Genomic DNA, 26,368 nt, shown 5'->3' on the forward strand with positions numbered 1-26,368 from the left:
AGTAATACGATTCCTCGTTAATCAAACCCAACGCCTTGACCAGTTTAGAACCAAAATACACTCTGGGACGTTGTCTGTCTCCGGACTCGTCGAGGAACGTGTCGGTGTTGTCCAGAATCAAATCATTCCCCTCCCATCTGAACACGGGATAGTATTTTTTCCCGTCCGGCGCTCGTAGACTTTCGTCCGCGCGATCCATATAATGATACATTCGTTCGTGAAAACGATTGATGAGGTATTGCATGAGAGATCTGCCACTCGTCACTTTGTGTCGGTCACGGTTCAGTTCCTTCCCGGTGACGTCAAATGGTACGCGGTATCGCCCAGGACGCCACGTAACCCCGTCGGATTGCAAGATGAACGTTTCAATGGTCCACTCAATACCGAACACATAATCATCGTCGTCAAAGTCGTGCGATTGAGGAACTGGTACTTGATGCGGTCGTGCAGGTGGTATCGGGTAAGAAATGCTCGCCAATCCCACTTTCCATTCCTTGTCGGAGTCAAATAGGAGCGGGTAAGGCAGACGATTCTTGAAACTGTTGGCCTTGTTGTCCGGGAACTCGCTCGTGCTGGCATTGCTCAACAACTGCACGTAAAAATCTTTCATTTTTGTCTTGGCTTTTTCGTCACGTACAAGCCTTTTTTATCCACCCAACTGTCGTACTTGACTGGCCAACCTTTCCAACGCACCAAGACTTTATCCCCTTTTCGTTGGACGATCTTGTCGATGCGGAACAGATCGTCGTCTTTCACGGACACCTTTTGCAAATCTTGCGCGTAAAACGTGCCTTCGACCGACGTCCCATCCCATTCTTCCACTTTGTACGTGGGAACCTTACCAGGACGCACCCTACGTATCACAAACACCTCTTCGGTCCAACCGGGTAAATACCCCTTCTTGAACTGTCGGAACTTCTTGTTCAGTCTCACACGATCCCCGACTTTGAGTGGAGGTTTTCTTGATTTTTTACCCTTTTCCTTTTTACCGTAAAGGGTCTCCCACACGTCCTCGCTATTGGCTAAAGTCACTTGATCAGGAGCCATCTTGATACTGCGATGATACGATCGATTGTACCCTTTGACCAGATCTTGTAACACGGGCACAAACTTCATCGTATTCTTCACGGTGAAGTACCGGTACAAACGTTCTTTCAAGGTCCGATTAAACCGTTCCACCACACTGGCTTTCGTATCCCCACGGTCGAAAAATGATGAATGCCCTTCTGTTTCATCAAATCCTGAAACGGCTTGTTGTAGAATTCCTTCCCGTCGTCCGTCTGGAGATTGATGGGTTTTCTACCTCCTTTCAAGATCTTAGCCATGGCTTCCGTCACCGCTTTACCCGTCTTACTCTTCAAGGGTTGGACCCAGGCGTGCTTGGAAAACACGTCCACCACCGTCAAGAGATAACGATACCCTCGATTGTACTTGGCGATATTGATCACCTCGATCAAGTCGGCCGTCCACTGCTCGTCGATTCCGAACACCACGACCGGGACCGTGGGAAACCGACGACGTCTGGGTTTGTGCAACGAGTACCCCAAATCCCGTTGCAGGACCTCGCGAGCACGTCGTACCGAGATCTTATTGGCCTTGGCGAATCGCGTCAGACCACCCAGACTACCGGGTATGGAAGGATCCCGATACCGTCCCAGTAACGTCCCGGTCGAAAGCGGCTTCTTCTTTTGACTTTGACTTTTCTTCTTCATAATCGCCAAAGTTTGTAAACGCACTGTCTCCACAACTCGAAACGTTGCTCACGTACCTCGAGATACTTCTTAAATGAATCGGGTTGCTGTTTCAACCACAAGATATAAACGACAAAACGCATCACGTTGGGTTCGACGTCGGTATAGTCAAATACCTCCAAGGGCGAATCACTGAAATCGTAGGGGATGGGTACACCTTCACCGTATCGCGCATAGACTCTAGTGCACTTGGAACACAAGGCGATCCAACTCCATCGATCGGCCATGGTCGCACACACTCTCGAGATCAACCAACTCAATGCTTGAGACATCATAAAAATGATTCAACCCAATTTTATTTCAACTTTCTTATAGGTACAAAAACGTCGTGCCCGATTGGTTCTTACGAAAAAACAAATCTGATTGGCTATCGAAAAGAAGGCGAAAGACTACTGATTATTACACACTTCTTCATCCTCCTCGGATGTGAATCCGGACGTGTTGTCAGTCACTTCCATGTTCTTAAGATCTTGGCTATACTCCTCCTCATATTCTTCCTCAAAGGCATCCATGGCATAATATCTACAATTTTTCCAAAAACAATCCACTTTACCGGGTCTCCACTTCAGGGCCTCCTCTTCGTCTCCCTTCACATAAAATGCCTGACGCATCGATTCCTTACAGACACAACACAGATCATCATTATCAGCGTCAATGGCCCGAAAGAAAAACCGATCCTTCCACAGATCACGTTGACGCATGACATCATTGATCAACTCTTCTAACTTCAGACAAGTTTCCTTGTGATCTCCCTTGTTGAAAGTCAGTAACGACTTCACCCTGGGACTCTCGTCTGCCTCCAACACCCGTCGTGATATGTCACGAGCGAACCGCAAGGGTTCAAACAGATCACGGATGGCTTCACTCATCGTGTACGTGATGTTATTGGTGGCAATCAAACAGGAACGCTCTGCGTCCAGGGTAAGATCCCGACAATGAATAAATCTGAAATGGTTGGTACAACTTCTATACAGCACACGACACCACTCACCACAGAATAGATACACCCTGTCATTCTTCTTCATCAACTCCAAAATCGTACCACCCCAGTCAGGACGACGTCTCATCAAGAGATCAAATGACCACATACATTCGGGTATTTTCCCTACCGGTTCGAAGAGATTGTCAAAAATGTACACGTTCACGTTCGCGTTCGGAATGGCATCGAGATCTCTTAAAGTGTATACCTTCTCATCCGCAGTCTGATTCACCAGTTCCCGAATCTGGTTAGAGTTGCTGTAGTAAGTCATCTTGACCACTCTCCGACTGACTCGTTAAACTTCTTTCCTTCTCGATCCGCTCGCTTCGTGACCTCCAAACCTGACAAATGAGGATAGCACTCCCGGTCGCCCCAGTCAATCAAGTGCCTCTGAAGCCTATAGTACCAAGGGGAGACAACGTGCAATTCTAAGTCAAATATCTTCACATGTAACGGTCTTTCGCCTTCTTCGACTCTAGCCAAAATCTTAGAAGCTTGATTCAACTCTTCTCTCAGATCTTCAATAATCTCTTCCACGGCTCTCTCATCCAAAATCCTATGAGTCATCACCGCACCACGAGCAAGTCGAGAATGATTCACTGCGTCAAGCGGGCTCCTTTTATACCCGCGGCGCACCCCCCACTTTCACTCAGTACACGTACTTTCACTGATCACGCGCCATTTTTTCACTCCGCCAATCAGAATGAAGACCATCACATGATCCCATCACACCACACGTCTCCTATTGGTCGTAAAAACCGTCTATAAAGTCGAACCACGCATTCCATCACGAGTCATTTCGCAAGCGCCATGGATTCACACTTCGAACCCGATAGGAAAAAGAGAAAATCGTCCAAAAAGAAGGAGGCACGTAAGAAACTGAAACTGGTCCTACCCAAGAGAGGAGAAGAAGGAGGAGGTAAACTACAATCCACCTTAGATAGATGGCTATTCAAAAAACCTCGTTCTAGACTACGTTTCAAAGAACGCGTCCTCCTCAAAGAGATCACACCGGACCCGGTCAGTTGGACCACCGTACCTCTCAAAGGCTTCTCGGAACCCTGGAGCGCCTTTTCGATCAAACGCCAGGAAGTCAAAAGCGAAATGAAAAGTAACCATCACAGGCGAAGGCAAAGACTGACCCCGAAAAACGTGCGAAAAACCACCCACATCCTAGAAACCATGCAACGCGAAAACACGTTATTGGGATACTAACTCATCTCTCTTCCTCATAGACTCAAAGCTACCTGCCATTCAAGGCGGATGCCTGACAGTGCTAGAAGAATCACCTCCAACCGCCATTCAAGTCCTTGAACCGATAGGACTCGACAAATTCAAGAAAGACAACCTCGTAGAATTACCACCCGAAGTGGACGACAAAGAAGAATTCACCGAAGTACAAGTGTTGCAGGAATTCGACCCTGATCAGTTCCTGAACGAACTGAAAACACAAGATCACACCTGCCCGCGTTGTATGGTACCCATGAAATTCGGGAGTGTGCAAACCCCCGAGGGTGGTACCTGGTGGGAGTATTACCGATGCCCTTCTTCCAGATTCTACACCAAGTGTTATGTGACCTGTGGTGCTAATGAAGTGAGCGCCTACCTGAAACGCGTCGACGAACAGACCCACCCCTGCTACAGGAACATCGACCCAGCCCGTTTCCGATGTCTATGCAACAAGTCCCTGGTCTTAGCGACCTCCCACTCCGCTGCCAACCCAGACAGGCTCTATCTCAAGTGCCCCAAGCGTACCTGCAAGTTCTTTCAATGAATCAACGAACCCCAACGAGGGATCGCTGAGGCTCTACTGATCCACGGACAAAGTTCAGAAGATATCTTGAATGGACAGAACCCAAACTAAGAAAGAGACACAGACACATTTTTTTTAAAAAAACACTCTGATTTTTTATTTTTTCATATTGACACGTTGGGTAATTCATCTTCCGCATCGATCATCGATCGCATTGTTCTTTGAGTACCTTGGTTAAAAACGCTATAATAAAAATTGATTACATTCATGTATCGTTTCACTGTGTTCTTTTTTCTCTGAGTCCATGTGGACTGAAACGACTCAAATTGGTAACACAACATAAGTCTGTCAAAAGTGATCCTGTCCACTGGCGGCTTCACTTTCACGTCCCACACAAGATTCCTGCGTATGGCCAGGATCGCATTAAACAAGGTTCTACTGAACACCTTCTCGATGAGGCGGTACCTGCGCTGACTTCGGGTCCAGTTCTCGCGCTGCTCGTCCATAAAGAAGAGGATCTGGTGCAACATCACCTCGAGCTGGCTAGAATCCTTGAACCGTGTAAGCCAACGGCGGCCCGTCAACAAATCCCGGATTGGGAAATCCATGTCTTCGTAAAATCGAACCCAGTCTTCGTCCATTCGACCGATCGCCTCCTCGTAGGTAGTCTCAGGCTTTCTCGGTCTGAAATTATTCTGTAGATGTCTCTCCCTCAAGGCCATGGTAGCGCTCAATACAAGTTTCAAAAACTCAGAGTGAAGAGCGGACGACGCCGATTCGCTTTATGCAGATCCGTCCAGCCAATCACAGATCAAGCCGAAATCACGTGTTCCTACAGACCCAGGGGATAGGGGGTATCCCCCTACCACGCCCCTCCCGGTCGTAGACTGGACCCCGTTGTAGCGGGTGTATAAAACAAGCGAGTTGGACCGTTCACTTTCACTCTGAGTTTTAGTGAAACTTGCATGAGCGCCTATAGAAGACTGTGGATAGTATCGTTGCTGTGGCTGACCAAACCAAGTGAGTATGGAAGTATTAGAGCGATGTAATTCTGAGTTGACTACCTTGGGAAAGCGGGTGCGAGAGTGGATAAAGGAAGAAGAACAGAATCGCGAGTCCCCTTTGTACAGGGACCTAGAACAACTTTTAGGTTTCCTCGGGGTAGCCCTGGACGAGATAGACTTACTATTCCTATCAGAGATGCTGGGGGTCGCTGAAGAAGACGACATTAATGATTTAGTCATCGATGTAGACCGGGCTCTCAACGCTTACAAACAACTATTTTAATTTTAGAAATGGAACTCAGTTCTTGTTATGTCTGTAAGCAATCCAGACCATGCTGCCGCCAACCGCTCCTAGAATTGGGTAAACAAGGGACCCACGACAAATTCGTACACGCAGTTTCGGGACCACTGAGAGAAGCCTGGGGACTAGGGTGCGTCTGGGCAACCTGTTGCGGGGCCATCTATGGCCTGAGAGACTGCCTGTTACAAACCCGTCTTTCTGGGAAACCATTACGAAGAAGCCATGTCACGTGTCAAACATGTCAAATCTTTTCTTTATTATGATCATGAAGAAGACAACAAAGAGGGCGCCGGTCAATAGGATCGTGCACACGTCCCACTCTGTAATAACAAGTGTAGTGTCCAATAAAAAAATGTTTTTGTTCTATTTTCAGACTCAATGTCATTTCCTAACCCAAAATGCATGTGGTGTAAGGAAGGATTCACCTCCAATCACAGTATCAACTACTACTTCCTGACCACGTGTTGCGACCAATTCTATCACGGAACCTGTAGAGCCCTCCACAATTGGTGGTTGCACCCTACCCAAAGACTCTGCCCCCATTGTAAAACCGTGAATTTCGGAGAACCTCACCATGACATCCCACAAACCTAGTCCTAGTCGATGGTCTAATGGTTAAGACGTTGAGTTGTGGCCTCAAAGACCCAGGTTCGATTCCTGGTCGGGGCATTAAAATTTTTTTCCTTTTTTCCATAGAGACCCCTGGCTTGTAAAATCTATTTGGAAGCACCCCACCCCGACGAAGATGTCATGCTCCTCTTCCTCACCCAACATTTTCCCTACCCATGGTACATGAGAAGAGACCTCTCCGATGTCTGGCCCTTCGGACGCGTTTTCGAATCCTCCTCAGGCTTTCACGGAGAATTTCTCACCCCACAGACCATGATGTTATCCCTCGTGCACCTGGGAACCAATGACGTGCAAGCACTCAAGATGATGCAAAAAATCACACAACAAACCATGTACATTCTCTCGTTAAAGGATCTTTATTAGTTCATTTTGTTACAGGCATTATTAAAAATCTTGTGTTTTTTCACTCCTCTGGTGGTGACGTCATCGTTTTGATAAATGCTTGGTACGCCAACTCTTCTCTGTCGCCCCAACCGCCTTTCCACTTTTTCCATCCGGCCTCAAAACTATCCGGCAACCTCTCCAAGCACACGGGGTCCTTATCCGTCAGAGACTCGTCACCAAGCATCTTCTTAGACGTGGCTTGTCTGAACCTGACCACCTCATCGGCCAGCTTCGTCATTTCTTTCTTCAGGAGGTTACCCGTACTGTGACTAACGGCACTTTTCATAATCTTTCCAAGAAGATCATCCTTCACGGCATCCAACACTCGCGACGCAAATTCTTCTTTCGGAATCACGTCCGGTAACGCTCCCGCAGGAATCTCAACCACCTCTACCTTCGGCTTATTCTCCTCCGAGGCCATCTTCTTCTTGTCAATCTCGAAACAACAATACCCACCCGACACTCACACAAACCTTCTTATTCATACCTGAACCCTCTCTCATTGGTTCACGCCTTATTTGACAAACCACGTGACAACCTCGATTTCATGCATTGGCTCGCGCCTTAGTTACGCATGCGCGCGATCTATGACGTCATTTCCGGTGGGCGCCATTTTTGCTCCACCAAGGGGCCATCTTGGATTTTACATTTTAAGAGAATGTATGGGAAAATCTTGGTCACGTGGTACAATCCCTGCACGCTGATTGGTTACGGCCCCTACGAGCGTTCTTCACTACTAATGGGGAATCTTTGAAAGCGGGAATCTTTAAAACGGGGAATCTTTAAAAGCGGGAATCTTTAAAATGGGAAATCTTTAAAAGCGGCAATCTTTAAGATGGGGAATCTTTAAAAGCGGGAATCTTTAAAATGGGAAATCTTTAAAACGGGGAATCTTTAAAATGAAGAATCTTTAAAACGGGGAATCTTTAAAATGAGGAATCTTTAAAATGGGGAATCTTTAAAACGGGGAATCTTTAAAAGCGGAAATCTTTAAAACGGGGAATCTTTAAAAGCGGCAATCTTTAAAATGGGGAATATTTAATAGCGTTAATCTTTACTGAAATGTGAACGAAAATCTCTCAGTTTCCCACCGGAAGCTATTTATTCTGTCACATGTACCAACTCAACAGGTACAGAAACAGTTGTGAAATTTATTCATTGTAATTATATTGCACGCTATTAAAACACATCGGTTTAGTGGGATAGTGGAGCGGTTTAAATCTCGATTCTCACTAGCCTCTTTGAGATCCGCTAGACCGACCAAAGAATCGAACCGCCTGGATTTATCTTAACTCCGGACTGTGACGTTTTTAAATTGAGTTTCGCAAAGATGGATATTTGTCGTAGCCTTATCATGTGCTAATGGAAGGACTTGCGACTTAACGACAAATATATGGCAAGGAAAACACGTTTTTGGTTATTTAATCGATAAATCAACAGTCCCCTAAATCTGGTTTTCACATGACGTCGCTAAAATTCAAACTACAAAACTACTGATCCTCCTGAGATTTTACTTCCATGATGTATAAGAGCAGCTGAAAACTAATATTCATACAAATTTTCGCTCCTTGGTTTTGTAATAGACTACGCCTGAATTTCTAAGCTTTTGCGTGACGCGGCATTTACATGATGGGCAACAAAGCTGTCATGTTGGTTAAAAGAGTGACTTATTTCGGGAAATTTGGCTATCTGAACAGTTCATGTATTAGAAAAAGTATTATTTTTAAAATGTTTCTGAGTTCCTGGAGGGATAAATTCACGCTTTTGTAGCGAACCTCAGTGACAGATGTTTCTGTTGGTTTCCGGCCGCCATCCGGATGGGCGCCAGCACGGCGTCTCCATCAGAAACTCTATAAATTTGGGTAAAAAATGTGACCTGAATCTTGGCGAAAGTCTTCGCATATTTACCTTCTTTCTCTTCAAGATTCTGGACTTTGTCTGTTTTGATTTTTATTTTGATTTATTTTGAACTGCGTGACACTGAAAACCAGCAATAAAGTAATTCGATGCTTGATGCCCGAACGATGTGGCGACGAATTTCGCGTATAAACCGTCATTGTGTGCTTCATGATACCTCTTTCTGTGCCATGCAGTCACGCAAAGACAATTTCAAAGTACCCATTGCATTCACTTTAAAGAAGAACGAATCGGTCGCTTTGAAGGTCTTCCACAGTCAAAGTGGAATGATCTCGGCGAACAAGATGTGATAGGGGGAAAGGTCGTTTGGAGCCATTTTTATCACGAAAACCAAGAACAAGGACGGAGAGTCGAAACAGTGGTTGACAAGAAATTACCCGCTTTTAAAGATTCCCTGCTTTTAAAGATTCCCCATTTTAAAGATTCCCGCTTTTAAAGATTCCCGCTTTTAAAGATTCCCCATTTTAAAGATTCCCACTTTTAAAGATTCCCCATTTTAAAGATTCCCGCTTTTAAAGATTCCCCATTTTAAAGATTCCCGCTTTTAAAGATTCCCCGGTTTAAAGATTCCCCGTTTTAAAGATTCCCGCTTTTAAAGATTCCCCATTTTAAAGATTTGCGCTTTTAAAGATTCTCCATTTTAAAGATTCCCCGTTCCCCGTTCCCTGTTTTAAAGATAGCCAGTCAAGTGAATAGTGTTTGTCAGTCGATGATGTTATAAGTTTGGTCCGTTGAACGTGATTGGTCAGTTTAGCCATGATGGTATTGGCTGAAAGACTCGTGTAAAGTTTATCATCAGTCATTGGTCGGTTTCGATCCGTCTATTGTTAATCAAATTGGTCGGTTTTTGGTCCGTCTTTTGTAAGTCAAATTAAGTCGGTATGTTAGAAGTCCGTTTGTCGGTTTTGTTTCCGTCGTGGATAAGTCGTTTGTAAGGCGCCGGTAGTTGTTGACATCTGTTAAGAGGTGTTTGTTCCAGATTAGTGTACCAGCTTTCCAGAGTCAGTCGTTGAAAATAGTTTGTACTGTGGGTTAAGCACTGAGCAGAGTCACAATCTATGTTGTGGTTTGTCAGTTGATCAATAATGTACAGCAATGTGATTGTTGGCATCACCATTTCTCGTGGCTCGTTTGTGTTCAGTCAGTCCCACCAATAAAGGAAGCCTGGCAGTCGGACCATTTGATCTTGTAAACTGCTCCCTGTCTAGCTGTTGTTGAGTTCGTCCCTGTCTTTCACGTTGCTCAGTAAATTTTGTAACGTAGTTCGTTCAGTGTAGGTTTGTGAGCTACACGGATGTTGTTGGGCAATAGGATCCGTAAGATGGTCTCAGAAGTGCCCTTAATGTAAGATATGGTCACTGTAGTAACAGGTGTTGGATTCCTATTCTTTGCGTCAGCTTCAGTAGGTCAGTAAATGTTTCGTCTAATAAAGTCAGCGTTGTCGTTGTTTTTGTGAAAAACACGTCCAAGGTATCTGTTTTCGTCACATAAGCTGTCCTAGTTGGGCTCGTCTCCTCAAAGTCTGTATAGTCGTGTAGTCTATAGTTTCGTTGTTGTCGCGGCTTACCAAACAGTCTAGGAAAGGAAGTTTTCCATTTTCTTCGATCTCTCTAGTAAACTGGATGTTGGCGTTCTGTTGGTTTAGGTGGTCGTGAAAAGCGTCAATTTCGTCTTTGCGAACGGCGGTAAAAGTGTCGTCAACGTAGCGTGACCAAAGCGGTATCGTTTGTCGGCAAGTTACAAGGGCGCGTTCCTCCACGTGTTGCATCACGATTTCTGCGACAACAACAAACACAGGCGACCCCATTGCTGTTCCATGCAACTGTTTGTAGTGTTTACCGTTGTACTGAAAGTAAGTCGATGTAAGGCAAAGGTTCAGTAAGTCCATGGTGTTCTGTCGGTAACGGTAGTTTCACGGTCGATTGTTTTATGGCGGTCTCGGTACACTGTAAAGCCAATTGAAGTGGAATACTGGTGAACAGTGATTTCACATTAAAAAACACAAGTTTGTAGTCGTCAGGTATCTGTACTGTCTTAATGGCGTCAATAAAGTTCTCCGTAGATTGTAGTTTGCGTCTTGATTTGTCAGTAAGGGTTTGCAGTGTGGTCGTCAAGTACTTTGACAGTTGATACGTATGGAACCCACAGAATGAGACTATACGTCCCATCGGTATACCAGGTTTGTGCAGTTTCGATAGTCCTTAAAGTTTCGCTGGTTGTGGTACTGAGCACCTCAGTCGGTAGTAGCGTTGAGTGTCAATAGCGTCAGTCTTTTTAAGCGTAAATATTTTGCTGTTAAGTTTACGTTGAAGTGCTGGCGTCGGGTCGCGTTTAAGTTCTTCGTAAGTTTGTTTGTCGTTAACAAGTGCGTCCATTTTCTCAAAGTAGTCAGTCCTGTCTATAACAACAGTGACACGTCCTTTGTGGGCAGGTAGTATAACTGTGTTTTTTTGTCGTTTTTCAGTCATTTCAGTGATTGTTATTCGTCTTTTGCCAAGTTATTGTCAGGTATAGAAGCTGATTGTACCGTGGAAGCAATTCTGCTTCTGATGTTATCCTTGGCAGATTCTGATAAGTCTCGTTGACGAGATAGACCATACTTGCTGAGGTGCTTTGCTTACTTGATTCTTTCAGCCTATACCATCATGGCTAAATTAACCAATCATTTTCAACGGACCAGACTTAAAACATCATCGACTCACTTTGGGTGCTTTGCTTTGCTTACTTGAGGTGCTTTGCTCACTTCAGGTGCTTTGCCTCCTTGAGGTGCTTTGCTTTCTTAGGATGCTTTGCCTACTTGAGGTGCTTTCTCTACTTGAGGTGCTTTGTTTACTTAGGGTGCTTTGCTTACTTGAGGTGCTTTCCATACTTGAGGTGCTTTGTTTACTTGGGGTGCTTTGCTTACTGGGGGTGCTTTCCTACTTGAGGTGCTTTGCTTACTTGAGGTTCTTTGCCATCTTGAGGTGCTTTGCTTACTTGGGGTGCTTTGCTTACTTGAGGTGAAGAGCCTCTTGTTGAGTCGAATGGTCTGCTAGGAATTTGGTTACCATTCCTACTTGAGGTTCTTTGCCTCCTTGGGATGCTTTTCTTACCTGGGGTGCTTTGCTTCCTTGAGGTGAAGCACCTCTAGTTGAATCGAATGGTCTGCTGAGAATTTGGCTAGGTAAAATAGGGCTAAATTCTGTCTGGACCAAAATGACCAAGGCAAACCTGAAAAACCAACAATGTGAACCATTTTATCACCGAGTTGACAGGTCAAGTCAGGTTCCGTCAGCCTTTAGGTGGCATCTGGTAGCTAGCTAGCTTTGTTTGTTTGTTCTTTTCCTGAGGCTATTGATCCGTCAGGCAGAAATTACTCTCAGCTAGCCAGTTGAATCGAATGGTACTTGAGGTGCTTTGCCTACTTGGGGCGCTTTGCTTACTTGCGTTGCTCTGCGTTGCAAATTCTCATATTCCTTTTATATAATTGAGGTCATCGTGCAAATGTCCCTTTGCCCGTTAGAAGTCTTAACGTAGTTAATGTCAAAAGGAATTATTAATCGACGATAGGAAGTAAATTTGTCACTTTTCAAGTAAAATAAGGATTTCCGATTTAACGTTGGGCCACATCTATATATTATAAGTATTGATATTAAAATGGGAAGGCAATCGCTTTAGCCATAGTAGTATGAAAAACAGCGGTGCAAGCTCACTTTACAAAAAAACGCCTTCCAACGGCCCCTCAACGAAGCAAAAACGCCCTCCAACAGACTATCCTCGAAAACCGCATTTTCAGGCTTCTCAGAGCAACTTCATGGAAAGCCCTCTCCTGAATCCATTTTATGTTTCCCAGCCCCCGGCAAATCGTCAAAATCCTTCTGCTGGAAAACACTTAGCAGAGCTGTTTCGTGGCTAAAAAACACTCTCCAACAGCCTCTGGTAAACAAAAAATGCTTCTGCCTGAAACAGCATAAAAATGGGCTGCTCGGGGCCTCTGGAAAGCACAAAATGGGCTCAGGAGAGCCGAAATTCGAAAAATGAAAAACATATAAAAGGAAAACGCCCTTAGACATTGTAGTAATGAGTATAAAAAATAGAAATTGTGAGAATAAAAAATTATCTAGCTATAATATAGTAATGATGAATAAATCAAAATTGAATAAATTGACAAAAAAAACAATTACTTGATCTATTGTTAAAAGATCAACAAAAATTAAAAAAATCTATTCCAGCGCCCCGCAAAAATGTTAAACAAATGATACATGATTATGAGGAAAATATAATTGCACCACCTCTTGAATTTAGAGATAAACCAGTTCCAAAACCTAGAACTATTAAACCAGTTCCAGCTTTGAGAACTAAAGCGGTGGAATTACCTATTGGTGCTATGTTTAAGATAGAAAAACCAGTTCCAAAACCTCGTGTTAAATCTAAAAAACCAATACCAGCTCCAAGAACTAAAAAAACGCCTGTTAAACTAGCTTTAAAAGACCCTATTAAAACTTGTGAGGTTGATTTGAAAAATAAAAGTGATCCGCTGATTCAATTACAAACAACCAGGCAAGCAATTGAACATCATTTTAATAAATCTCAATCAGCAACAAGTTAGAATTTCAAATTTTATGAAACTCTGAAAGTAACTTTTGCCAAAAAAGTACCTGATAATAAACAAAATGATGATGATATTGAAGTTGGAATTGATAGTACTAGTGGAAAGCATCATATAAAACGTAAAACAGCTTATTTTAATAGTAAGGCTAAGACTGTCACAAATATCATTGATTTAAATCAACAACTGAAAATTTCTCAGGAAGAGATTTTGGAAAAGATCGCGCAATGGCTATCAGAGGGAAGTGGTTGGATCATAGAATCAGTTGATAACCATTATCTGAACATTGTCAAATATGTTCCACTGTCGGCAAAGGTATATATTCAACTTCCAAATGGGTCGGGAAACTCACTAAAAGGTTTGATCAATATGAAAAATAAGGACAATGAATGCTTCAGATGGTGTCATATCAGGTCATATCAGGCATTTGAATCCACAAAAGAAAGATCCTCAGCGAATCAAGAAATCAGACAGATCACTTATTAAGAGCAATTCTCCGAGAAAGTGAAGCAAAGTTGGAAATGAAAATTTTTAACCCCCCTTCATTTTTTGTGTGGAGGTAGGTTACCTGGGGAGATGAACAAAAACAGCCATATTTGGATCGGCAGGTGTGTTGTTGCCATGGTAACCGCACTTGATCACGTCGGCCTGAGGACTATGTTTTGACCAAAAAATTCACTCTCAAGAAGTAAAAGTAAAGGAGTCTGTTTCTCGGGTGCATGTAAACCAATTCAAATGAAATTCATACAGATGGTAGAACCACTCTCCCAGTTTATAAAATGTGCCGTTAAAGTATTTTGGGTTTTATAATCAAGAAGACAATGCTCGTCCTACTATGTTGCCTGTCAGTCATTTTGACAAGCAGGAAAAACAAGCACAACCATATTCGTAATTTCTCCGAAAGTACTCTTTCCCAAACAACCAAATTAGCAGCAGAGCTTTCATAGATATTTAAGTTTCTAAATATCACAAAATCTATTTGGGGAAAACTAAATTCTGGCCATGGGTGTTTAAGACACCCGAGGCAAGTTGCAAAAAACTGCAAAATTGGCAATTTTGAGGGCTCCAGTATTTGGCTCAATCAGGCTTTAGATAGAGAATAGCAGCTTCAGATGTATTTTCTATCATCTTATCTGTTATCTACATTTGATTGATTAGGTCTTGGCCAACGAATTTGATGAAATATAAATTGAAACAAAGCCTACCTTGCAACTCTTGGGAATTTCTTCAGGATGCTTTTGTCGTATAGTGTGAGTCTCTTCTCAGTTCGCTCCCTCCATTTTCTTGACCGAATCTTGCACAGACTCTAGCGGAAAGGTCAAATCTAACATGTACTTTTAGACCACAGATGATGATGCATTAACCCGAATAAAGAACAGTCGAACAGGTGAAACACAGTCGTGTGTCGAGTATCGAAATAATTCATCAATACAATCCATCCAGGAAGTTAAATAGATGCATCAAGATCACAGCTAAGCAAATGCATGTCTGCGACGATTCTAAATTAAGTCTAAATTAAGGCTAAATTGAGCCGTACATTCCGTGGTGCATGGTTGAGATGCGAAGAAATCGTTGTTTACGACCCAACGTATGTAGACCGGAAAAGCGAGGATCAAAACTGGTGACCGGATGTACTTTTAAAATGCGATATACGCGCTTTTTGTTTGTTTGTTTTTGTAGCTTCAGATAAAGCGACATTATCGCAATGGCATTGTCTCTTCTTCGATATTTTTGGTAAATATATCATTGATAGAGGGATAAAAGGACGACTTTTGATCCGCTTTTATGACTGTTTTAATAGAGTGGTGAATAAAGAGGACAAAAGAAAAGCGCTTCACTGATCGTTTTACGCAACCTGATTGCCTCCATTGACTTTACTACACTGGATCAAGTTTGTATAGGAGAGGATACCATTTATGGTCTCTTGGTTTAGCTACAGTAAATCCGGTCCAGGAGTACTGACAGGTGTTAAAATATGTTCAGGTTTTCGTTAACAACAAATGATGTGCAGGCTTGAATGAGAACAAGGAAGTTAGTTTTTCCAAGAACTCTTGGACGTTCGAACTCTGTCTGTCTGTACAGGTATGCAAAAAAGGGAAGTTCATGCTGTGCGTGCCGAAAACGCAGATTGCACTTGTACTCATTCAACAACAAATAAAATTCAACGTGGGGCCCTGCGGTACGTATGAATCCGAGATAGACTTTGCACCTAAACATTTCAACCTTGTTCCTAGTTTCCCAGGGTGCTCAACGTTTAATTTTTCTTTGATAATTTTATTCGGTTCTTGGGTTTTTGTTTTGTTTTTTTTTTGTTTTGGCTTCAGTCGTGCTTCTCGGACTTCCGGCCTACGCGTTCAGTTATTTACCATTCTTGGCTTATCGACTATTGCAATGTCTAACTCGATTTTAGCCAGAAACGTTACTTTGGATTGTTCAAAGGCATGCATTTGCTTTGTACATTGATCTCGACACATTTACTTTACTTCCTGGTTGGATAATAATGATGAATTTAGGTGCTCGACGGCAGAAATCGCAAGTATTACGACCATGTTTTGATCTTTCAACTATTCTTTGTCAAGTGTATGCGGGCTTCTTGCATCATCATCTCTGGTCTGAAACACGGCAAACTGGATATTCGATGGCAGTAACCGTTAAATTAGAGTCAGCGCTAGATTTGGTCAAGAAAATGGAGCAAGCGAAGGAGAGACACTGGAGAGAACCACGCGACGAAAGCATCCTGGAGAAATTCCCAAACATTTAAGGTGGGTTTTGTATCAATTTATATTTCATCAAATTCGTTGGCCAAAACCCTATTAGCTAAATGTAGGTGACAGACAAGATGATAAAAGATACTTTTGAAACTGATTTTCTCTCTCTAAAGCCTGTTTGAGCCAAATGCTAAAGCCCTCAAAATTACCAATTTCGCAATTTTTTGCAATTTGCCTCAGGTGTCTTCAGCACCCATGACCAGAATATAGTTTTCCCCAAATTGATTTTATGATATTTAGAAACGTCAATATCTGTGTAATCTCTGGTGCTAATTTGGTTTATGTGGAAAGAGTACTTTCGGAGAAATTACGAATATGGTTGTGCTTGCTTTTCCTGCTTGTCTAAATGGCTCACAGGGAACATAGTAAGGCGAGCATTTTCTTCTTGTTTATAAAACCCAAAATACTTTAACGGCGAATTTTATCAAATGGGAGAGTGGCTCTAGCGTCTGTATGAATTTCCTTTGAATTGGTTCCCATGCACCCGAGAAACAGACTCGTTTACTTTTACTTTTTGAGAGTGGAACTTTTGCTCAAACCATGGTCCTGAGACCGACGTCATCTAGTGCGGTTACCATGGCAACGATACATCTGCCGATCCAAATATGGTTGCTTTTGTTTATCCCCCAAGGTAACCTACCTCCGCACAAAAAATGAAGGGGAGTTAAAATTTTTCATTTCCAACTTTGCTTCACTTTCCTGGAGAATTGCTCTTAATAAGTTAGACTATTCTAATGTTGAATTTCCAGTTAAAGTCAATGATTTCGATAAAACTGAAAAACAGAACAGTATCAGAATTAATGTTTTCGGATATGCCGGAAAATAAGCAAGCATATCCAATTTATGTTTCCAAAGAACGATTTGCTGATTATTTGAATCTTCTATTAATAACCAATGAGGATAAACAACATTATATGCTGATCAAAGACTTCAACAGATTTATGTACAATCAAGCCAAATATGAGCATAGAAAACACTTTTGTACGTACTGTATTCAGTGTTTCTCATCTGAAGATATTCTCAGTAAACATAACACTGAGTGTATTGTAATTAATGGTGAACAAGCAATAAAAATGCCACAAAAGGGTGAGAAAATTAAGTTTCAAAATTACAGCCGACAGTTACAAGCACCATTTGTGATTCATGCTGATTTCGAAGCTATAACAGAAAAAGTAGATTCATTTAAACCAAATGATAGTAAATCCTATACTGAAGCATATCAAAAACACACAGATTGTAGTTTCGGCTATAAAGTGGTATGCTGTTATGATGGTAAGTATTCGAAACCAGTTCAATCTTATCGAGGTGAAAATGCTGTGTATAAATTTATGGCGAAAGTGATAGATGAAGTGAAATACTGCAGAAATACTATCAAATATGAATTTAGTAAACCGCTGAAAATAACTGATGAAGATGAAAAGAATTTCAAACAAGCAACAGAATGCCATATTTGTGGCAAAAAAATACGATAAAACATACAAAAGAGTCAGAGATCATTGTCATGTGACAGGTAAATACTGCTCATGAGAGTTGTAATCTTAATTTTAAATTTACTGATAAAATACCAGTCATTTCCCATAATCAAATTACAAATATAAAACCGACAGAATGGATCTTGATGCTGATATGTACAAGGGAAGTGTTGTATCATTACCGTTTCCATATGTTGACTGGGAAGGAGCGAAGAAAGTCATAACTGGTCCCACTTTATTCCAAAGACCTGAACCGAATGCAGATGAAAGACATGCTGAAGAAAGGAGGAAAAAAGAGTTTAGGTAAGTGGGCTCTTTATATGGGTTACAAGACTAGACCAACATGGAATCCAATTGGTGGTGCAATTGACACACACAAAGCTTTTGGTAAAATACCAAAACCAAAGGCTGGATGGACACCAGGAAAGTACAAATATATGGGCCCATATAATCCACTTGAAAAACAATTGGAGTATGATAAAAATACGAGTCAAGTTACAAAATGGTATGTACAACCGTATAACAAAGTGGATGAAATAGCGGCTTATAACGATATTTGTTATGATATGGGCAAAAACAAGGGAGATTGTGACAGAAAAATGGTTAAATCGTTGGATGAAATTCCATATGGTGAAATGCCAAAATGGGGATCAACAGCACGATTCTTGATTCATAAAAAAAACTAGGTCTTGGTGTTCAAAAAAACGGAAAAAGCCGTCGAGTGAAGTAAACTGGCCAGAAAAATTAGCAGATGAATTACATAAACCAATAGAACGTAACTTTACTCGAAGGCGTGTGATAGTGAATCATATCGACGAAATATGGTGTTCTGATTTAGTTGAAATGCAGCAGTTCAGCAAGTGGACCAAGGGCTTCTGATGGTCTTAGACGTGTTTCGTAAATACGGTTGGATTGTTCCATTAAAGGATGAAAAAGGCGAAACTCTAACCGAAGCATACAAAACCATTTTCAAGGAGGGAAGAAAACCACAATATTTATGGACTGATAAGGGCAAAGAGTATTACAATAAACATTTCAAAGACTTATTAAACAAGAGTAAAATAACATTGTATTCCACTTAAAATGAAGAAAAATCATCTGTTTGTGAACGATAGAATAAAACAATAAAAACCAAAAAGTGGAAGCAGTTTACTATGCAGGCTAATACACACTATTTGAAAATTCTACCCACAATTTTACAACAGTACAATAACACCAAACACAGTTCAATTAAAATGACACCTGTTGAAGCTAGTAAAAAAAAGAACGAAGGAACTGTATATTTCAATCTGAATGGTAATACAGAACCATCATCAAAACCGAAGTTTAAAGTAGGTCACAGAGTTAGAATAAGCAAGTACAAAAGAAAGGTGTTCGACAACAACATTGTCATACTACCAGCCGACAACGAACGTGTCACTGTTGTTATGGACAAGACTGACTACTTTGAGAAAATGGACGCATTTGTTAACGACAAACAAACTTACGAAGAACTTAAACGCGACCCGACGCCAGCACTTCAACGTAAACTTAACAGCAAAATAATTACGCTTAAAAAGACTGACGCTATTGACACTCAACGCTACTATCGACTGAGGTGCTCAGTGCCTCAACCACCGAAACTTTACGGACTACCGAAACTACACAAACCTGGTATACCGATGCGACCTATAGAGTCATTCTGTGGGTCCCCTACGTATCAACTGTCTGAGTATTTAACGACCATACTGCAAACCCTTACTGACAAATCAAGACGCAAACTACAATCTACGGAGAACTTTATTGACGCTATTAAGACAGTACAGATATCTGACGACTACAAACTTGTGTCTTTTGATGTTCACCAGTATTTCACTTCAACTGGCATTACAGTGTACCGAGACCGCCATAAAACAATCTACTGTTAAACTACCGTTACCGACAGAAGACATCATGGACTTACTGCACCTTTACCTTACATCGACTTACTTTCAGTACAACGGTAAACACTACAAACAGTTGCATGGAACAGCAATGGGGTCGCCTGTTTCTGTTGTTGTCGCAGAAATTGTGATGCAACACGTGGAGGAACGCGCCCTTGCAACTTGCCGACAAACGATACCGCTTTGGTCACGCTACGTTGACGACACCTTTACCGCCGTTCACAAAGACGAAATTGACGATTTTCACGACCACCTAAACGAACAGAACGCCGACATCCAGTTTACTAAAGAGATCGAAGAAAATGGAAAACTTCCTTTTCTAGACTGTTTGGTAAGCCGCGACAACAACGAACTACGAACGACAGTGTACAGAAAACCGACGCATACCAACAGATTACTTGACGAACCATCCTACAACCCGACTTCACACAAAGTCACAACTATAAAGACTTTAACGAGACGAACGCAACTAGTTTGTGACACACCGGACAGCTTACGTGACGAAAACAGATACCTTGAACGTGTTTTTCACAAAAAACAACTACAACGCTGACCTACAACCGACCTACTGAAGCTGACGCTACGAACAGGAACACTACACCTGTTACTATAGTGACTATGCCTTACATTAAGAGCACTTCTGAGATCATCTCACGGATCCTACAGCCCCACAACATTCGTGTAGCCCACAAACCTACAACTACGTTACGACACTTACTGACCAACGTGAAAGACGGACGAGACGAACCTAACGACAGACAGGCAGCAGTTTACAAGATCAAATGCTCCGACTGTCAGGCTTCCTACATTGGTGAGATTGGCAGAAACCTTAACACGAGACTGACTGAACACAAACGAGCCACGAGAAATGGTGATGACAACAATCAGATTGCTATACATCATCAACTGACAAACCACAGCATTGACTGGGACTCTGCTCAGTGCTTAACCTACAGTACAAACTATTTTCAACGACTGACTCTGGAAAGCTGGTACACTAACCTAGAACAAACGCCTCTTAACAGATGTCAACAACTACCGGAGCGTGAAGAATGATCATCGCAGTTAATTTTCCAATTTAAGCAATTGGAAAGAAGAAGCCTGAAAAAAATCAGGGCTTCAACGGCTTCATATAAACTTCACATCATTTCACTCCTCACGGGAAGATATGAACTCAATTAAGTGGCCTCGCTCCCAATGTGTGGCTTCATAGCTCAGTTGGTAGAGCATCGCACTGGTATCGCGGAGGTCACGGGTTCGAATCCCGTTGAAGCCCTGATTTTTTTCAGGCTTCTTCTTTCCAATTGCTTAAATTGGAAAATTTACTTACAAATTTGCGAGTTCACATTGGTACTGAACAGTAAAGGATGGAGGTTTCAAAACCTCTATAATATATCACTGTATTATCGAGACGTGCAAACCGGCAGCTATTTCCAATGTTGTTGACTGATCTGCAACTGCCTTCAAGTTTCATGATTTAAATTACTCGAAAAAAGTGATCAGACTCAACATATTACAAGAAAATCATAAAGCAAATGCAGTCTTTCATAAGAGAGTAAGTTAAGACGGAAAAAACTTTAGACAGAAAAGCTTGTTTAATGTAAGCTCCAGTTTAAATGCACAACTCTGAACAGTTAAGAATATTTTAAAGACTTACGTTCGGAGGCTTCGCGATATATCTTGAATTGCAGACATGAAACAGTTCGACATCGCTATTTTCCACAGAAATTAGAGAAGAATAATTGGTCGGTGCGAAGATGGCAGGTAATAAACCTTGAAATTTCCACAGCAAAATAAAAACTTCAGCTTCGTTCTCTTCCTGAGACGGGGAAACCTCTCCAGGCAACCAAGAATGCAACCGCGCTCGCCAGGAAAATAGCACAAAGCTGGTCCTTCATTCCCTTAATCCTGATTGTCCCAGAGCTGTCGTAAATTGCTAACAGCGAATAAAAAGTTATCGAATCGAAGGCAAATCCTGAACAAAAATGGCGGCGAAACATGTTTCGGTTTCGTTATTTTTTTGTAAAACAAATACTTCTTAGTCGGCGCGTCGGGTATGTTATGGACGGGTCAATGGATGAGTGAGTGAGTGAGTGAGTGAGTGAGTATAGTATAGTACAGTATAGTATAGTATAGTATAGTATAGTATAGTATAGTATAGTTTAGTATAGTATAGTATAGTATAGTATAGTATAGTATAGTATAGTATAGTATAGTATAGTATAGTATAGTATAGTATAGTATAGTATATCTTTATTGCGCCTTACTCTCCAAAGGGAGGTATTGGTCTGTTTACAATAAAGGTTTAACATTAACTAGTACAATAAGAAATAACATTCACTTGATTCTTTTATAATTCAAATAAAATTAAATAAAAATTATAATGCTCATTTCGTTTGCAAGTTGAGAATCTCTTTTCTTTTTTTAAACATTAAGTTGATATATTTACCTATTATTTTTGATGTAACTCTATTGTCAGCTCTAAGTAAGTACTTAGTTCTCTCGTTATCGCTCAGATTTGCGTAAAGTGCATATTTTTTTGAAATGTGAGAATGGAGCTCAACTCTTATGGTAGCGTACCCCTGGCAATACATCAAGAAATGCTGTTCCTGTTCTACGCAATTTTCTTTGCATACTAAGCATGTTCTTTCCTCTACTGGGATTGATGCTCCTTTATTTTCATATTTTCCAGTTTGTATTCGTAATGCGTGACATCCTAACCTAAGCCTTGTCAGGCTAGTTCTGTGTGCTGAGTTTGTAACCGTTTTCAGGTAATTTTCAAATTGATAACTCTTTTTAACTTCCTTGTGCGTAAATTTTTCCCTTGAAGTTGTTGATGAACTGTTCTTAGTCTCAAGCCAGTTCTGTGAATACTGATTTCTAAGATTTTTGTTTATTTTTAATCGACTGTTCTTGAAGTGTTGCCGTGTTACTGGTTCTGTTGATTCTGTTACTTGATACCCCCTAGTGATTTCTTCATTAATTGTAACATCAAAGAAAGGTGTAGAAGTTGTTGCATATTGAAATGCTTCACGTAACAAAACGTTGCTACAAGAATGCTTCAATCTTTGCCAATAGCTAAAGATTGAGGCTTTTATATCAATGCTTAAAGGGTACCTCCCAAGCTCTGCCCTGCAGGCAATATTTTCTGTATACCATGGGATGTTTAGTGTTTGTTTACAGAACTTAATGTGGACTTGTTCAATTATGCTTTTATCAAAATGCGTTCTGTATGACAATAGTTCTGGTCCCCAAATTTCACATGCATAAAGTAACACGGGTTTAACAAGGGCATCGAAAAGTTTGTTCTTAATCTCAATAGTTGCTGAATCTGAGTTAGAAAAGGATCATTTTATTATCGAGAGAACTTTTGTGGCTTTTTTGCTGAGAATTTCTCTTGCATAGGTGTAACGACCGGATGAAGTCATTTCTACACCTAAATATGTTTGTTTATCGACAATTTGTAAAGTTTCATTATTGTATTTGAAATTTGTATTGTTTTTGTTTTGCCCGTTACCACTAAATATGATTATGTTCGACTTTTTAGTGTTGACTTTGAGCTTCCATTGCTGAGCGTGTTGATGAATTACATTGAGCGATTGTTGCAGCCCTTCCGGAGAAGGACTGATTACTAATAAATCATCTGCATACATTAAGCAGTTTATAGAGCGATTCCCTAACATCACACCTGGAGATTTGTTCTGTTTAAAATATTGCGGTAGATCATTCATAAATAACGAAAATAAAACTGGACTTAGGCCATCACCTTGTCTTATCCCTTTGTTACATGAAAAAAGTTCGGTAAGCGTGTTTTGATTAATTTTAACACAACTCCTAATTGACGAATACATGGACTTAATAACATTCAAGAATTTTCCTTGAATTCCATATTTGTGTAATTTATGAATCATACCGGATTGCCATACGCTATCGAAGGCTTTCTCGTAGTCAATGAAACCAACATAAAGTTTCTTGTGATGTTTGGTGTATTTATGGAGAAATTGCTCGAAAATAAATAAACTATCCGTGGTTCTAGAGTTTGGTCTAAATCCAAATTGTTCTGGATTTAGAACATTATGTTGCTCGATGAACTTATTCAATCTGTTTTGCAAAATTGATGTGAATAGTTTCCCTAAGCAGCTGGTTAAAGTAATTCCTCTATAATTGGCTGGAGATTTCTTATCGCCTTTTTGTTTGTATATTGGTTTTATAACACCAATGTTCCATTCAGTTGGGAAGGTGCCGTTTTCAATGATGTCGTTGAATATTCTTTCTAGAGAAGGCATGAGATAATACCGCCCATGTTTGATCATTTCATTCAGGATGGTGTCCGTACCAGATGCCTTTTTATTTTAGAGTTTAGATATTTGATCATGAATTTCTTTTGCAGTGATAGGGGCGTCTAAAATTTCATCGGTCATAGTTGTTGTTTGGTCAGGATTGTTTGGAAATATGACGTTTGCGTTCGTTTCTTGAGATTCGTCATATAAAAGGTTTTGAAAATGTTTTATCCAATCTTCTGGCGAAATATCGCAACTTTCTTCGACGGTCTCATTTTTACGAATTTTGTTTATTAGTTTCCAGAATTCGCCGCTTCGGTTGGAATTCAAATTGTTTATTTCATTTGAAAGTTGATTTTTATATGTTTTGTACATCTTTTTTACTAGCGTTTTGTATTTCTTTTTGAAGGTAAAGTATTCTTGTCGCAGTGATCGAGGAGCTGTGGGATTTATTTCCTTCGCCAGTTTCTGCAGCTTTTTCTTTAGTTGTCTGCAATTATTATCGTACCATGGTTTGTGTTTCTTCGTACATTTTCGCGTTTTACGTGATGTCTCCAGGCTTAGTTTTGCAACTGATTTTAGTATTTGATTGAACTGTGAAATCTCATCATCTATTGAGCTGTGGTGTGCTGCATTAAAGGATTGAAGCCTGTCTTGAATATCAATACTCGATAATGCACTTAGGAATTTATCTTTGCATTCTGACTTCCAAAGAAACTTGGTGAAGCTGTTTTGTGGAAACGCCCCCTTTCTTCGAGTATTTTTTGAGGCGTTGTAGTTCATGATGTCACGATTACTGGAGGCTAATTTGAGAACGATTGGACAGTGATCAGAATAAGGCGTCAAATACTGTATTTGAAATCCTAGCACTGTGTTTTGAAGATCTTCACTGACTATTCCGTAATCAACAGTGCTTGCTCAATTGGATTGATATGATGTTAGCTTGCCGTCTAGATCACTTGTAGCTCTACCGTTCAATATTCTCAATTTGTTTCCTATACATAATCGTAATACTTCGCCTCCTAGTTTGTTAACGGTATAATCTCCGTTGTTTCGTTTTGGCCAATTTTTATCGAGATTATATGCATCATCATCTGGCAGGAAATCGCAACAATCATTTTCAATAAAGTCATTTAAAGTTCCAGTCCTAGCATTTAAATCACCAAGCAAAATGATTTTACCTTGTTTGGAATACTTGTGTATTTCTTGTTCTAAAACGTTTAGGACGTCTCACTTGCTTTTCGCTGAGACTGAAGTGGGGGTAAATAAACCGTCGCGAGATAAATGTCTGAATTTATACCAAAAAGCTGTCGTTTTAGGTGACACCAAATTATGTTTGGAGAGGCACTCTTTATATGAAAAACAAGGTCTGAATGTTTATTCTTTATCAAGACAGATACTCCGCCTTGACCTCGTTTACTTTTCGTGCTCCGTACGGTCGAGTGGACTATGTAATCCTGAAACATTAATGACTCATCTTTTGCCCATGCTTCTTGTCAGCAAATAATATCGAATTTTGATAGATTAGATTTAATTGATTTGATATTTAATTTTGTATTTGAAATGGTTTGATTGGTTGGTTTTAGCCTGGTTTTGAGTCCTTGAATATTCCATGAAATTATATTGAAAACATTATTTTGATTTAACCATGAAGAGTTCATTTGAAAAGAAAGAAAATATATATGTATTTATACGATCAACAAAACCCGGAAAAAAATAAATGTAAGCTGTGATAATACTAACAAGGAAATATAGTACTTACTGATTATCGGGGAAATATAAAACTAAATATGTCTCACAAAAGTGTCTCAGATAAGGTTTACAGCTGGTTAACGTTTGCCAAGGCTTGTCAGCAGTAAGTTGATTAACTGTTGCACTGGACCTGCGTTCCTCCACTGTGAATTTCGTCCTTTTCTGCGGTTCTGTTGGTTCCACAGGAATGGCTTTTCCTGAAAACGGCGCTGTTTTGAGTGGTCTGAAGTGGCGTCGAATGAGTGTCCATTTTCTCTTGCCCATTTCTTCATAGAAGCAGTCAGACGTCCAAGGCCTTGTTTGTTGTAATGGACTCCGTCTCGTGTGAAGAAACCGGGGTCTTTCGCGTCTACCTCGAGGAATGCTGTATCCATCGACTTTATGTATTCATTAACTTCAGTTATTCTCGGACTGGGCGCATGGTGGTTGGGAGGAATTTCACAGAAGCATATTTTGGCGTTCGGAAATTTATCTGCAGACTTGATCTTTAAGGTGTTAAGTTTGGTTTTAATTTCATCGGTTGTGTTATCTCTAATGTTGTGTGTGCCTAAATGGTAAATGACGCGTTTGACAGCTTCATTTGGTGTGGGCTCGTTGTTGATGTACGCAATGACTGAACCAAGTGTCGCGCCACTAAGAGATCCAATGCCCATAGCTAACCTTCTTCTATTTAGACCTCGAGTGTTTGAATCACCAAAGACGATCGTATCTCCAACAGGCTTAACGTCTCTAAAAACTTTCTTTGTTTGTTCATTTTGGCCTGTAGTTTGAATAATTGCCTCTTCTTGTGGTGGCTGCGAATACTGAGATTTCCGGTCTGGATTTTGAATATCGCCTCGAGTTACAAGCTCGCCTTCATATAAATTT

The 26,368-nt window shown here is 41.0% G+C and overlaps 1 protein-coding gene, 1 non-coding gene and 3 pseudogenes across 2 annotated transcripts; 1 reads left to right on the plus strand and 4 right to left on the minus strand.

Moving 5' to 3' along the window:
* Positions 1–6,751: 6,751 nt before the first annotated feature.
* LOC149115492 (uncharacterized) lies at positions 6,752–7,534 on the minus strand. The gene has a single exon (XM_089283843.1). The coding sequence runs from the start codon at positions 7,221–7,223 to the stop codon at positions 6,822–6,824; it is 402 nt and encodes a 133-aa protein (XP_089139969.1). The 5' UTR covers positions 7,224–7,534; the 3' UTR covers positions 6,752–6,821.
* Positions 7,535–10,332: 2,798 nt separating this feature from the next.
* LOC149115493 (uncharacterized) lies at positions 10,333–11,187 on the minus strand (annotated as a pseudogene).
* Positions 11,188–20,672: 9,485 nt separating this feature from the next.
* Positions 20,673–20,745, plus strand: Trnat-ggu (transfer RNA threonine (anticodon GGU)). The gene has a single exon. It is a non-coding gene; the product is annotated as a tRNA-Thr (tRNA).
* A 960-nt stretch (positions 20,746–21,705) lies between these two features.
* Positions 21,706–24,944, minus strand: LOC149115496 (uncharacterized; annotated as a pseudogene).
* Positions 21,706–25,410, minus strand: LOC149115495 (uncharacterized; annotated as a pseudogene).
* Positions 25,411–26,368: the final 958 nt, after the last annotated feature.

Source organism: Orbicella faveolata, unplaced genomic scaffold (assembly GCF_042242905.1).
Source record: "Orbicella faveolata isolate gen_17 unplaced genomic scaffold, um_ofav_v1 contig_13, whole genome shotgun sequence".
Classification (NCBI taxonomy): Eukaryota; Metazoa; Cnidaria; class Anthozoa; order Scleractinia; family Merulinidae; genus Orbicella; species Orbicella faveolata.

Excerpts from the sequence above, each read along its gene's own strand:
- LOC149115492 (XM_089283843.1), bottom strand. The coding sequence starts at position 7,223 with ATGGCCTCGGAGGAGAATAAGCCGAAGGTAGAGGTGGTTGAGATTCCT.